The sequence below is a fragment of the Taurulus bubalis genome (assembly GCF_910589615.1).
Source record: "Taurulus bubalis genome assembly, chromosome: 17".
NCBI lineage: Eukaryota > Metazoa > Chordata > Actinopteri > Perciformes > Cottidae > Taurulus > Taurulus bubalis.
The window spans coordinates 6,026,688-6,042,576 of NC_136605.1; the positions used below are offsets into that span (position 1 = coordinate 6,026,688).

The 15,889-nt window shown below is 43.9% G+C and overlaps 1 protein-coding gene across 1 annotated transcript; it reads right to left on the reverse strand.

Annotated features, from left to right (window-relative positions):
* Positions 1-211: 211 nt before the first annotated feature.
* hook2 (hook microtubule-tethering protein 2) lies at positions 212-15,116 on the reverse strand (the record flags this gene model as incomplete). The annotated part of the gene is made up of 22 exons (XM_079233701.1): positions 212-2,010; positions 2,240-2,311; positions 2,399-2,506; positions 3,012-3,115; positions 3,223-3,299; positions 3,378-3,412; positions 3,879-3,966; positions 5,027-5,164; positions 5,467-5,533; positions 6,168-6,255; positions 6,840-6,950; positions 7,095-7,296; positions 8,615-8,755; positions 9,167-9,333; positions 11,918-11,998; positions 12,149-12,214; positions 12,535-12,602; positions 12,913-13,045; positions 13,152-13,202; positions 13,374-13,446; positions 14,146-14,228; positions 15,072-15,116. 22 exons carry the CDS (start codon positions 15,114-15,116, stop codon positions 1,882-1,884), a joined length of 2,127 nt encoding a protein of 708 aa, XP_079089827.1. The 3' UTR covers positions 212-1,881.
* Positions 15,117-15,889: the final 773 nt, after the last annotated feature.

Here is a 15,889-nt window from a genome sequence, read left to right on the forward strand (position 1 = left end):
GAGGTTTGCTGGTTCTCAAGTCTAAAACGGAAATTGTGTTGAAGGAGTCTGCTAGATAAACGTTGCTTTCCCCTTTGTTCAGTGCAACATGCTCAAGATGCAAAGGATGTGAGACTCACACTTTGGCCTTGAGATCGTGACAGAGTTAAAGTGTACATACAATTAGTCTTCTTTCTCAGTGTTTATTAAAGTTAGAGTCAGATCGGACTGTTTACTTTAAATGTTTTTGCAAAGAAAACACCAGCTTCTCATCTTAAGATCCCATTTATTTGTAGTGCAAAAGTAGAACCGACAGTACTACAGCTCTTTAACTTTCCTCAGATCCCTGTGAGACGTACAGCATGCTATGAGCTACTAGACCGTTATATGACAAACAAAACACTGCCTGAAAGTTAACCCCTTCAACCCATGCAAATGTGCAGCAAAGAAAGTGACGTAACGCCTTTAAATATCAACTAATCAATGAAAACATCAGTAGAAAAATGTGTGAACACCACAGCAGGACTCTGGTCTGCTAGTGCACAGCACGACATCCACAGGGACCAAGAACAAGTCAAGTAGCTCTGACATGGGACGGAGTAAAACGCCTACATCTGTTGAAAAGAACATTAACCAGTAGTGAACACAGTCAAACGTAGTGTTGATAAATGTGCTAATACGTCTACACAACTAAAGAATCCCAGCTTATTGATAAAGTGTTTCCTTCCAGTCATTATAGTGATTATTATTATTGTTATGGACTCAATCACATTGTGTATTCCAGTCTTTGTGATAAAGTAGGAGGCCTTCTATTGCCTGTATTCACATCCGCTAGGAGTCTAAAGTGAGTGAGTGCAATTAGGTCCGACCCACAACCAATACCCGGTTTCAAACTTTGGGAAGAAGGAAGGGCATGAAAAAACAAAAAAATTAAAAAAAGTAATGATCAAATTCATATTTAGAGAACATTGTTAAACAAATCACATGCAGGAGTCGCAGTATCTCCACATGAACACAAGCCTGCAGTGTGAAGTGTTGTTTAAGAAGAGGCTCGACGTCTCAACCTTCAGTCTCACACAGAGGGAGCATTATTTTTGTTTTCTGCGAGGCACTAAACAAACCCAGCCTTCTCGGAAAGTGCTTTGGCGTGTCTACTTCTAATTATGAATATTAACTTTGGGGGAAATGATTCACGTGGATACAACAAAGGGGACACAAAGACTAAAGGCATTGACACACACACTCATGGTCTTTACATCTTTTCGAGGTCCGTCAAAGAAAGAACAAGTTAAACTCAATTCAAAACGGATGAACAAAACCAAGGAGATGTACTAACGGCTGAATGTGATCGTCTGCTTTCAGTCTGAAACGTTCTATAAAAAGTGGCTTCATGTCTTCCTCAGCACTTAAAATATTAAAATCGTAAAACCCCTAACTCTCTCTCGTCTACAGCAGCTGAAGAGTCCACGTTTCATTCTATTGAATAACATAAAAGACGAAAAGAGGTAAAACGGACCTTAAAGAAACGGTCCACGAGGCTACAGAGGAAATAAAAAGTCACCTTAAAAGGTGAGACAGCCTCTTTTCAGGCTCCATAACTCCCTCTACTCCCTTTACTTCTGTTTTTGAGTCAACTCGGGAATCTAAAATCAACAGCGGAGCACCTCTCTCCTCCAGGGGCTCCGGGGAGAACATACACATTCTCGTACCATTAAGAGCCAGCAGGGGGCAGCAGCAGCATGAGGAATAATCCTCTCTGAGGCGCAGAGATCCAGTTGAAAAAGGCAATAAGGCAAAAAAAAGAAGATACAGGGAGTTCAGGAGAAGTCTACAGCGGATCGCCAGATTCTCTCCGTGCTTCTTTTCGCCGTGTGTGTGTGCGCTCGCTCCTGCCTGGACGCCTCATCTCGGCTGGTGTCGCGTGAGGCCTCTCCTGATGTTGGTGGACTGCCTCTGCTGGGCCAGGAAGGACATGGCCTGGTTAGAGGGGCCGAGCCGCTCGCCAGACACTTGCTGGTGATACGCCATCCCCTGAGAAAAGAGGGAAAAGACAGAGGGAAGAGTGGAGAATGTGGAGAGTAAGGACATGTGTTTGTGCAAATCTGCAGTCAAAACAAACAAAATCTGCGTTTGTCCTCAAATCTCCTTTATGGGTTTCATGAATTTTTGTATTCGACGGCAGAGAGAAAAACACCACATGAAAACCGGAAAGTGCCTTCAGGCGCTCGACATGTTTTTATGAATTTGTACACTCACTTACCATGTTGTACCATGCAGTAATGATGAGTTTCTCCTCCTGGTCATGCCTGGCTCTGCTCTTCTCATAGTCATGCTGCGCAACAGATCATCATGCATTAGTGAGATTTTTTAAAAAGAGCCAGTGACCTACTTTGTCTCTTTGTGTCAAAAAGATTCGTACCTCCAGGTGCTTGATTTTCCTCTCTTTCTCCGTCAGCTGGTTCTTCAGTGCCTGGACGCCAGGAGTCGCAGGCGCCGGCTGCAGCTTGGGATCCAGCGTTTTGATCACCTGCACACATTAAGGACGTTTAAAAAAATGATTGAGCATTTTAGAAGATCAACCCACTGATTCAGTATTGCATTCGAGACTCTGTAAAATAAATAAATGTATAATCGATTTAGTAGAACCATAGAAATTGGCTTTTATTTTTTTCCCCCCACATTCTTCCTACTTGTCAAAATCTGGCACCTGCATTCATACACAACCCAGCTGTCTGCGGTCAAGTTGCATTATGGGTAATGCAGCTGCCAGCTAATGTAGTCTCGGGTAGAGATGATGAGCTCTGGTAAAGCTCACTTTTAACTCCACACCCCCACATTTATTACATTTTTTTATTTTCAAACATGGGAGTCTTCAGACTCAAGTCAGTGTCATATTATGTTGTGTTTTTTTTTCCCTCCACATATGCAGTGGTACTTCCCAAAAACCTGTGAAATCAAATCTCCCATTAATAACCAGTGAAAGAAATAGATCTGAATGCCGAGCACAGCATGTTCCGTCTCGGTGGACTGACCGTTCTCGCCTTGTCCACGTAGCGCTTGTATCGCTCCTCCATCTGCTTCATGTCCTCGTCCTTCTTCTGCAGGCTCGCCTGGAGTTCGTCTATCTTCTTTGCCACTGAGAGGGAGAAAGACAACGGGCCGTGTGAGGGAGAGGGCAGCGGACAGGACAGGTGCTCAAAGAGGCGGCAACCGGGAGGAATTTGGAAAGCGGCAATGACTCACGGTCCACTTTGGGCTCGAGGTCGTCAATGACCTCCTTTTTCTTTTGGAGGTCGGAGTGAGCTTCGTGGAGCTTCTCTCTGCAATAAGCATAAGAGTGAGGTTTACTTTTGTTTGGGACCCACGTGGGTGACGAACCTGTCAGAAGCAGTACTTACAAATGCTCCTCAAGCTTTTTCTTCAGTAAGGAGGACTTCACGGAAAAAGAGGAAACAAAAAAAAAAAAAAACACATTAAACTCAAAACTAACACACAAAGCTTTCTTAAAAAAAACAAACACATGCTCAGTATAAGCTGCAAAAGTCAAGCTGAAAGTTAAATCATGGGCCGGGCCGTACTTACGATGGCCTGATTTTGGCAGTTGACCGATGGGGGCGGCACAGAGAGACGGCAGAGAGGAGCAGCAGTTATCAGTGAATCACCACACAAACACGGGTTAAACTTCAACAACACGGATCAAAGTAGAACACTGCAGTCGACAGCCAAGTGTTTAACAGTTATCTTTCCTATACACTTAGTGTGCCATGCATCTACTTGATCAGGTCCCTACGGGGAAAGTAGCTTTCACATGCGCACTGTCTCAATAAACGTGATTGGAGGAAACTACTCTATGAAATGAGGAGTTGGCGGAGGAGAAAGGAGGAAGTCTCCCGACTCACGTTCTCGGTCTTGCTGTCCTGATCATGGAGCGCCTTCTGGAGCTCCTCGATCTGGGAACGCAGCTCTGAGATCTGCTGCTCGTTTAGTCTTGGAAACGAACGGGGACAAGAAGAAGAAATGTTAGGAACAGAAAGAGCAAAAGAAAACACCCCAAAAGAAAATAATATCAGATTTTCATCTTATCTTTCCAACGGTTCTCGAACACTGCTTCCGTCAGACAAAGAAGCCAAAGCAAAGCTTTAAAATTGTGAAATTTAATTTAAAAGAAAAAAACATTTTATTTTATGCATCTCGTTTTAAAATTTCACCCCTGAATAAACAGCAACCAGATCCTGTAAAAAGCATTACATTCTAGTAACCTATGATTGATTCACCAGAGACCAGCGGTCACGTGAAGCTTCTGGGAAACTTCGACTGAACTCAGACTGCTGAACACATTGAGGACCGGAGAGGCTGGAAACATGTGACGAGTTTAATATATAAAGCACTTAGCGCCACCATGGTTTTCCTCCAACATTGGTAACATTTGATGACACTCGGAAACATATTGAATACATAGATTTTTTTGGTTGATAACTGCGTTATACTGCTTTCCTTCGAGCCATGGCTGTGCGGTTTCCATAGAGGGAAAGTGTGTACTGTGGGTGGAAGATGTATGCAAAGTATCACGTGGATCTGTGTACGTCTGCTGAAGGCAGCGCTCACCCAGTCCCCCAAGTGTGCGGCCTTTTTTTTCTGCGACCATTCACTGCTTTTGCTCTACTGAGCATGCTCAATCCACTCCTCTCCTCCTGTTACTGTGGATGCTTCCCACACCCTGGGCCTGGTGTTGCATGGACACACACACACACACACACACACACACACAGTCCACCCACATGTCCACATGCCCACAGGCATGTAAACACACACTCACACACACAGTCAAGGGACAATCTGGCTTTCTGCTGCCTGTCCTCCAGTCCAGCCCACACAGCTCAGTTGAGCACACAGTCCAGAGGGTGAGTTGACATTTAGGCAGATATCACTCCCACTATCAGCCAAACAACCAGCTTAATGTCCAGGAACACACAGCATGGTGACCTAGAACGGGAATGATTGCTTAACACAACCACAAAGTATTACTTAACCCCTTACCACCCTTTACCTGTTCTGCGTTTCCAGGGCGTTCTTGCTGCGCTGAGCCTCCTCCAGCTCAGCCTGCACCTCTACTAGTTTCTGCCTGTAGGTCTCCTCCTGGACGCACAACATCTTGTTTTCGCTCTGGAGACGCACCACCGTCTCCCTGTCCGAGGAAGAGAACATTTGAGAAGGGGAACGGGCGACAGATGAAACAACTCAGAGGGCAGCGGCCGCGCCTTCCCCCGACAACGCCCAGGCCCGAATGTGAAGCGCTGGCATGCGTTGCTATTTCAGGGGCCGACTGCGCCTCAGACTATAGATGCTGAATATAGGGCACGAGTGACACCAATGTAATGTCTGTTACGGGTTTAGAAGGAAAATCTCATCAGTTACGCTTTACCCCATGATCACGTGACCCCCCCCCCCCCCCCCCCCACACACACACACACAGTGCAACAGACATACTTGAGCTCAGTAGGCATGATCTCCGCGGCGAGGTTTCCAACTGTGACACCACTGTCACACAAGCTTCCTGCAGAGAGAGAGAAGAGATTAAGTGTCTGCAGGTAACCCAACTATTTCATTAAATGCCCCCAATTTGCATCATTTTGTTTCAACCGGGAAAACTAAATGTTGACACCCAAAATAAAGCAATCAGTTTTAGTGTACGCTCTATTGAGAATATTTTCACCCCATCTTACCTCTCGGCCTGACAGATCTTTGACAGGAAAACACTAACTAAATGATCGAGGCCGCGGTAGACCAGCAACCACAGTGTTCTGCAAGTTAAAATGACTTCTGGCTTTGAAGAGCGCAAAGGTAACGGCTGCAGTCACTCGTCAGAAGGGGCTGACGGTATGGAAGAGTGGTGAAAATATTCTATACATAGCGTACACTCAAGCCTTTTTATTTTTAAGGTGGCTTAGGAGACATTTTGCTGGCCCACAGCAGCACATTGCTTAGCTTTTGTGCTGGTTCTCCAAACTCTAAAGTTACTGCAGGTAATGGATGAGTATTTCAAACAAATGAAATCTGTTGTAATCTGAACTATTCTTTAACATGCTGATGAAGGAAAATGTATTTTATCACTAGTGGATACTTACTTCTGACTATTTTTACCATCTTCTAATTATTAGTTTCTAAAATTGAGTGCAGTTCCAACTCACCAGATCCACTGAGACCCCGCTGCTGGACTTGGGCACACCTGAGCTCGTCGTTTGTCTCCCGCAGCGTGTCCCTTTCAGAGATCAGGCGCTGAAGAACGTAAACACAACGGAACGCCTCAGCATCATTTCAGACCGCTTTACTTTGTATGTCATAAGAATCTATGAAGTCAAAAAAGTATGAAAACTGCCACGTGTGGGATGGAAAATTCTAAACAGAACAACTGAGCGGTTAAGGTGCGAACCACATAACCACAAGGACCGCGGTTTGATTCCTGGTTGTGGAATTGGCGTACATGACCTTCTAAAACCCCACAGAATGTCACAGGTTTGTGTTTTATATCTAGAAGTAGTACAAAGTACTTCATGACACTATTACTCCCACATTAAATCACTCCTGTCAGTTTGCAAAAGGGGACTAGAATTGACATAAGACGTGGGAGTCCACTGAAGAATACTACGGTATTCGCCTGCCAACAGTTCCTCCTGCAATTGTCACAACAGAAATGTTGATAAATAAAAAACGACATCATAGCATGGAACGTGGTACGACAGGGCTGCAGTGTGCGACTGCGACTTCAGACCGATAAAAAAAACAACAACCTGTAAAAGCATTTCGTGCTCATTCTCCCCCACAATTTAACTGTTATTTCCCGACAACGGTCGCCGACTCACTTCTTTCTCTTTCAGCAGTGCGTCATACTTGTCGTGAAGGTTCTTGTACTCAAATTGCCATTTCTCAGCTTTCATGGCCTCCGCCGAGTGCTTGGTGTGAAGCTCGTGAGCCTGCAAGGAGGAGAGCACAGCAACAGTCAGCGTTGGCAAGGGGCTCTATGAAGAAACTGCAAGGTTTTCCAAACACGTGCTGAAACCAGACTGTTCAACATCCCTCCTCCTCCTCCTCCTCCTCCTCCTCAACCCACAGCTTGCCTGTCTCTTGTAGGTGTCCAGCTGACTGCGGACAGCGTTGGCCCTGCGCAGCTCCTCCTCCAGCTCGCAGGTGCGCTGCATGTACACCGTGTTGCGCTCCTCCAGGAGGCGCACCTGCCTGCGCAGGTCTCCCAGATCCTCCAGCTTCCTCTTGTACGTCTCCACCAGCGCTTCCAGCTGGTTCACCCGGTCAGACGAGTGCCTGAGGGGGAGGCGACGAGTACAAGCTCAGAAATAGGACTTTTTAGTTAGACAATGTATCCGCGTGCATGTGATCCTAACTACTCAAAAAACAACAACTCTGACGCAGGCCGGTGTCGATGCATGAGATTCATATTATCAACACAGATGTCAGAGAGGAGCTGAATGGACGTCTGTGTGTGGGCAGTGTGAGAGTTGTTTCTGCGAGTGTAAATTGATAATAGATGAACTACTGCTTAAAAAGGAGAAGGCTGGTGTTGTTCTGCCGCCTCTAAATCCCTTGAAAAGATCAAAAGCAACAATGTATTATTTTGTTGCTCAATACTTTTCTACTTCTTTCTTTTCCTTTTCTGCTAATGAGCATAAACTATGCATGTGATCTTTTCATGGGATTTATTGACGGTCACAAAAATTTAGAATATCACCAGACGAATCCTTTAAAAAGAGACAAGACAGGGTTCATACACATTTTGACCAATGGATTCCATGACTTTAAATCAAATTTCCATGACCAAACATTTTGTGAAATTTCGGTGTAAACATGAAAAAGTGAGGAAATGTAGTATTTAAACTAACAATGAGAATACAAAGCATCCAGTAAACCTTAAATGACACAAATGAATGAGAGACAGTTTAGTCTCTCTATTAGCTGGTTTGATTAAAAGAATAAACATTTATATATATGCCTGTATGTATGCCTGCTTATATTTGAGTCTTTCTTTTAAAAGCATATTCATTATTTCAAACTGAACGTAAATGAATGTCATGAACACATGAATATAACACATTTCCATGACTTTTCCAAAACTTTTGGGACTTTTCCAGGCATGGAAATAACCATGTTTAAATGTCATGACTTTTCCAGGTTTTCCATGACCGTATCAACCCTGCTAGAGATGTATTTTCAGTCAAAGCGCGCTGGTAAAGCGTCAGCTCAATAAAAGGACTGGTTGCTTTAAGTGTTTTATTAACAACAGTTCCTGAGGTTGACCAACTATTTGCTCAGCAATTATAGTCAGCTGGTATGTAAAATATATTTCACCTTTTCACATATGGGAAATATTTGCATGGAAGGCACTGTTAATTCTGAACAAATAGTTTTTTTTCCCTAAATAAGCCTTTAAAGTATTGTTTATTCCCTAGTTTGACATTACACAATCCCCAAATGCTGCGCTGGAAAGCTACAAAGCAGAGAACACAAAACCCTTCTGTGTCCACGTGACTCGTCGCCCACCAAGCGTGACTTTCTGCAGCTTGGCTGAGTACAAACTTTGGGTTAGCTTGTGAGAAGGCCTGCACCGTGCCGGGTCTGGTCTCACCTGAGAATGTCCATCTCGTCTTTGAGCGACTGGGCCTCCTGCGCCAGGCTGGTCAGCTCCTCGTTCCGCAGCTGCAGGTCGACCACCTCGCGCTCCAGTATCTCTCCCCGCACGCGCATGTCATCTCTGCTGTTATCCAGTCTGAGAGCGAGAGATAGATATATATAAATAAATATAGACACACACATACATATGACAAAAGAGCAGTTGTTTGTGGAACTGAGTAAACTGAATGGGCTCATTGTGAGATACTAAATGGGGCAATATGACCCAGCAAAATATTGATTTGCACGTGTACATGATGTTAAAGTCGTGGATGCCGACTTTTAGAAAAGTCTTCAGCCACATTTAGAAAAAAGTTGAGAAAATGATGCGCCTGTGAACACATCGATTGTGTAAAGGCCTGATGAGCATTTGCTCGGGCATCACATGCCAAATGGAAAACCCTAAGGCCGTCTTCCTCAGCAGCTCCTACATTATAGAGCGTGTGTGTGTGTGTGTGTGTGTGTGTGTGTGTGTGTGTGTGTGTGTGTGTGTGTGTGTTGCTCGTACCTGTAGTTCTCCTCCTGAAGCTGCTCCATCTGGCTCTGCAGCAGCAGCAGCTTCTTGCCGGTGATGGCCGTGTTGGAGGCGTCCAGAGAGTCGCAGCCGCTCAGCTTCTCCTTCAGAGAGCGCGTCTCCGCCTGGAGGGACGACTTCTCCTCCAGAGCCACCGACAACTACGGGAGAAGCGCCGAGGACAAACAAGAGAGAAAGAAAGTCATCAGCGCGGATTTAAGGAACAAAACGTAATCGAGAACGCCGACATCTTTCCGAGAGGAAACGCGGACGCACAGCGGGAAAACTCGCCACTTGTCAAGCTTACGGAGGACCTCGAACACATGCTTCGTTCTCACTTCACATGCTCGGGCTTTTTAGAAGCTAGTTTAGTCAGCTGGTTTGCATCGGTCTCGAGCTGATGGAACTTTCTCAATAGTGAAGTTGTTAGCAGTACCCATAAGGGTAAAAAAAAAAAAAAAAAAATAGATTCTCATGATGCAAACAGTAAAATATGTAAAGCTCAGTGAGGACCTTTAATTGGTTATTGGTTATACGGTTATAGTTCAGGGGGGGAGAAATGTTCTGTTTTTCAAGGAGTTATATAATGTTTGTGTTTGAGACGGACTGAACTAAAGTTATGGTTAGACATTAGACAAGCTGGCATTCCGGTATAAAAAGAAAAGGGGAGCGTGTACGTACCTGCTGGACATCTTTGAATACGGCAAAACCCTACACTGAACTTTAAGGACAGATTGCATGCTTTAGCAGAGGACCAGGAACAGTAAATAGCTTCCAAAACAACACAAATGACTAATCTCTGATGCGTGGGCTTAGCAAGTAAACAAACAGGTGGGCTGAGAGCAGTACAAATTATTGTTGGCTACCGCTCCATCCCAAGGCAATGTGTCAGTTTTATCTTGATGTTATGCAACTATTGACTAAAATGTGTCTTTGAAATGCACAAAATTAGTCCCCTCTCAGTCAGTGGTGCAAAAACAAGCTGTGGGAACACAAACAAAGTACATGGCGGAATAATCAATAAGGGTCAGAGCAAGAAAAGAGAAAAGCTGCAGGCGCACACACATTCTACAGCAAGCTGCCACAGCACAGCAATCCCAGGTCAGTACAGCCAACGATGGAATGAGAAATGAAAATATATCATATAACAAAACCTTCCGTATCGACGATTGGTGGTTTCACAAAGAGATGTTTGATCAATAATCATCCGTAATAATAATCATGAGGGTATTATGACTAAGAGGGTAATGAAAGTAATAAGAGCTAGAAGTTCAGAGTACACTTCACTGCAGCCTTTAAAAGCAAGAAAAGACAACACATATGCCACGATATTACAACATACAGTCTCATATCAGAATATCGTAATACTATCAATATATTGGCCATTCCTTACTCCAGAACCGTAAAATATCTTGACTTTTGAGATAATGAACAGCTTCGTCTGACAAATGGAACTAAAAAATAAACCCAAGCACCGACATGCCATCTTACAGTTAGATTTATTAATATTTTAATGAAATCAATCCCCATTTTTGATACTATTTATGGTCAGCCGTTTTTTAAGCAATAGCCACTTTTACTCAGTCGATACCTCTCGACGCACTGGCTTGAAACGGGCTTCCTACATTTAAGGGATCCACAGGAAATGATGCATGTAATCCAGCGCTACCGTTGGCATCTCATGGATGCGGTTACACGTGTCGGTTTTAATGCCACTTGAGCCCGAATGAAACGCCGCTGTGTGCGCATATCACCTGCCTGACTGGATATTGATTACGCGGCCCAAAAGAGCAGCTGTCAAACTGTGGATGAATACATTTAATTTCAACTGAATTCTTTATACTAAAAGTATTATTAATTTGTTATTTAAAAGCAGCAATGTTGGGTTTTCATCAGCAGTAACTTAACACGACTAACAGGACAGCTGAGACCAGCTGTCCTCCAGCCACGGTTTTGGAGGGGTGTGTGTGTGTGTGTGTGTGTGTGTGTGTGTGTGTGTGTGGGGCCAAGGTTTGATAAATTGTCTGGATTGCGGCCCACACCTCGCTGCTGCTGATCGAATCCAAATGCCAGCGAGATCAGGTCTCACAGTGTAGACACTTGGCGGTTAGCGCGTCCCGGCATGATCGGATAGAGATATAGATAGATAGATAGATATATATATATAAAAAAACTGGCCACATTGAAGAGACAATTGTAACCACGGCCAGAGCTGTATGAAGTTACTGCTATAGTTTCACAGTAAGAGTTCAAACCATGAAACAAAGGACATCTTTTATTGTGATGCAACCACAGGAAACGCCGTGTACTCGTCACAGAGGCTCAGATGTGTCTATAACACTGGAGTTTTTTTTTTTTTGGCAGGCAACAGGCTGCACACCTACAACTCCTCAGCAAGGTCGCCGACTTTACGCTGCCCTGCCGATGTTGAAAACTACAGCATGAAATCATATTGCGGTTCCTCAAATTATGGTGGAAAAAACACATTTTTGACTAAATGTTGGTTTGTTTGACTGCACCATAAACAGACACACCAGTTGCTGCTGCTATTATATTTCTGTTAAAAGGGAGTGATTTTAACCCAAAGAATTCTGGGTCCTCTAGTATTAAAATGCACTTGATTTAACCATCAGTAACTGTGTGCGTCGCCAAATCAAAACGGGACTGAAATCATAAGAATTCTAACTATAACGTCTCAGGAAATGTTTTGCCAATAAATACGTAGACACCTTCCGGCGTACCAACCTGATGCTCCAGGTCTCGACATCGCTGGCTCAGGTCCAACTTCTCGTCTGCCTCTTCGCTTAGAAAATAATACTTCCTGGACTGCGAACACAGAACCGACAGAATATGAAGACAGAGGAGATGGCATGCCAGTGGGAGGGAGTAAACATTAATAAAAAGGGTGAGGCGAAACACAAAAGAAGGCTGTAACAGATCTGCTGAGTAAGGGAAAGAAAGTATTGCTATTTTCACCTGGTAGTCAAAGTCCCCATAGGTCTCTGGGCTTCCAGGTTCCGTAGAAGGCTCTTTTGATAAGAGCTATACATAAAAAAAATAAGCGGTCACAACAGAGTCAATGAAAAGTTCTAAATAACAGTTTCCAAAAACAGTTTTATGGAATAACTTTACTTCGAAAAACCTGAAATGTTTTTTCCCCCCACGTTCCAACATTTCCAGCCCTCTGGGTGCCAATGAAACACTAAACATATGCTTGAAATACCTCAGAGTAGGGTTTCTGGGACTCATGCTCGGTCTCATGCTTATCCGGATTTCTTTGATTGTGAATTAACTGTGACTAAGAGCTGGGATTAATGCAAAGCAGAGAGAAACCGAGGGGGATAAGCGAGCGGCGCACTCACCTCCTGAATGGCTGTCATCACAACGTGCTGGACAGATTCCTCAAGTGTCATTATCTGCTGGATTTGCTCTGTGTTTAGGAGAAGACAACAGAGAGCCGTGAAGGTGCAGCCAAATGCGGATTAGCGCAAATACTCTCCTAAAAACCAAACCAGCACTGCATTTATCAGGATTTTTCAGGGAACCAGTGCTCATCAAGCTGATTTTAAATAAACAAATGATCCGTTTTTTTTGTCTTCTGAATTGTAATTTACAACATGTGGTCAGTTTATCAACTTGAGATGATCAGGTCAAAGCAAGAACCATGTGGTGAGAGTTAATCCTGTGTGATATTTTCACAGATGGTCGGTTTTTCCCCCCCCCCACAGCACATACTTTACCTTGTTTCTTCTCACAACTGACAGCACAGCCCAATACAAGCTGCACCAGCTTGCCCAGTTCAGTGACGTCTCCCATCTCTCCTATAAGGTTCACGTCTGGCATCTGGTCATCCAATATTTGGTGGCCGAGCACCTGTTCATGGAAGGTGAGGAGAGGATAATGATTCATTGAATTTTAGAAGAAAAAAAAAGTGTATTGAAAGTGGCAAAGTTAGTCAAATAAATACTCATCTTCTTACATCATGGTAATAGTCCAGCATGCTCTTAAGAATCTTTTTTAAGTTGCTGACCTGAGAGGAAGAAAAAAAAAAATCTGAGTCACAATTGCAAAAAAGAAAGAAGAAAAGAATCTTGATGCTCATTTTAATGAGGAAAAGGGAGTAAAAATAAAAGCCCAGACGTCTTGGTCATTCCAGGTCGCCGTAAGGTATCCTGTCGCATCCCGCTGTTTCACAAATTACCTTGAGGCGCCAGTTGTCCCCGCTCTCCTCCTTGATCCTGCCTAGCCACGTCTCATTAAACCAAGAGGGGTCTCTGTTAATGAGAGCACAGGAGAACTCCAGTGACGATAAGGACGACACATCTCACGGACAAGAAGATTCACAGAAGGCTGCAGGGCAGTGAGGCCCCTGTGCTTCTGTTCTGCTAAGCACACTGACATTTAAGTAGAACAATCACATGTCAGAAACGGAAAAAAAAAAACACGAGATGAGATGCAAATCTGAGGTAAGGCATCGACCTTGAATACCTAATAAAAAGGTCATCGGCCTTGCGAAAGCTTTTGCAATTTTTGTAAAACTTGTGGGTAACCATCAAGACACAACCACTGAGCAGTGGGCTCCAAGTTTAAGTGACATTACAATAAAAAGCACGCTGGCTTGAAATCATAAATAGTTATGTGATCCATTAAATCGGTGTGGAACATAAAACGCCCCACCACAAGTTACAAAGGGTGATCGGGTCTGTACAGAGGGGTCTTATTTTTGTGTAGACAAAAGCTGATGTCACAAATCCAGACAGTTTTCTTTCAAACGGTTACAAGTTTGCATAGATAAAAGGCCTTGTGCAATTCAAAAGTGCAATTTAATGCAAATCACACAGATACGCAAATATCCGTGAGGAGGCTCTGAGTGAATTCCTACCAGCCCCAAGCTCATGCTATGCACTAAGATAATCAAATGTACAAAATGTATTATAAATACTACAACTACTTGTGCACATAAGAGCCCTTACATTCTGTGCAGCACGTGTCCAACGGCCACTCCACTCGTCAGGTCCTGCTTGCTGTGGCATGACGGCACCTGAAATGTCTGTATCTGAGAACCAAGACGTTGAGAATTACTGGAGTAACCTCAGGTGAAGCCGCTCATACATTTGACGCTCAGCCATATTTTCAGTCAACGGTAATCCAAAGCTACACCAGACAAAAACACATGCATTTTTTATCAATATGGGAGTAAATCTGTTGACGTGTGTATAAAAAAGAAAGAAAGAAAAAAACCTCCACAAGCATAAACTCCTCTCGGCCATTGTTGTAAATAATAAGTGGGTTTGTATACTTTATTTTTAGGGAGGGGAGAGTATACATTTGTGTTTAGAAACCTCTTTAATGCTGCTAAAATGTGACTTGCTACCTGCAGGGGGGAACTAATTATAGTGGCATTCAGTCTTTCTTTACACTACTTCCAGGACATATTGTGAACAGCTACACGGGATGTACGGTCCTACTCATATGAGTTGGAGTCTTACGTTGCCTCTGTGTGGGGAAAGTGCCAAACAGGTGGGTTTCCCCTCCTGGTCCTGAGAAGTTACCATGTTGGAGAACCTAACATTACTGCCTACGTCTCTCAGCGTTTTTTTATTTGTATTTCTTTGGTTTGTTTTCCCGGCAGGCAACGTTGCAGCCACCGACAGCAAACCAACTTCTAAGGACTCACCTAGCTAGCTAGTTAGCTTGGCTGGCTAAAGACAGCTAGCTTCCAAACTCAACTTTTCTAGCCGACAACTGCTCGCGCGTTAACCTACGTGTAGTCAAACAAAACGGCCCTTTTTTAACCGAGGCCTTGACGTACAAAATAACCGATAGTATGTCCCTCCTACTGTCAACACCTGCTGTCACCTGTTAGTCGGGCGGTTAGCCTCGCTAACACCAAACTTACCCAGGTCAGCAGTGAGTCACACAGCTCTGCTTTGTCCAGACTCATCGTGTGTCCGGTCACCAGCAGCCAAGAGAAGGGGAGACGGGTTGGGCTCTCAAAGACTGTTTTTATCCCCCGAAGTTTGTTACTCTCTCTTTCCACGTTCCACGTCAGTCATTGTTCAGCTGCGGCCTCTTGGTGCTCTGTCCTGCTCCTGTCCCCCCCACCTTCGCGTTTCGGCTCCTGTTATCCGAGCGGGCTTCCGTATTAAGAGTGTTCCCAAGGAAACGGATTATGTTGCGAGCTGCGGGGTCAGCCCGTCTGGTCGTGAAATGAAACGATCACCACGGAGACAATACGAGCCGCTGCCGGGTTTTAAACCTCGTAATCCCGCTGGCGACACAATACATAATTACCTGATTTGTATTTAATTGTATTCACAATGTAACGTCAGCCAGAGGAAAACCCTATTGATATGAAAAACGTGGCAATGGGGTAGAGATAAATATGAAACAGATAACGCAAATACATTCATCCCTCAAAATCTGAATTAAAGATACAATTAGACTATAACATCGTGAATAAGATTCTTCTTCTAATAAGATAATTTGACATGAGTTCACCCTAACATCCGGTCACTATACAGCAACCGCGGTCTAAAACCAATATTATCTAATGAGATTAATAATCCAAAAATAACCTTTAAAATATCAGCAGCCAGCAGAGAGAGAGAGAGAGAGAGAGACAGAGAGAGACCAGGTAATACTACCAACTGGATTGTGTAAAAAATACATCAAAACTAAAGGGAAACACTGGGGAAATTGGATTATTTTCCTGAA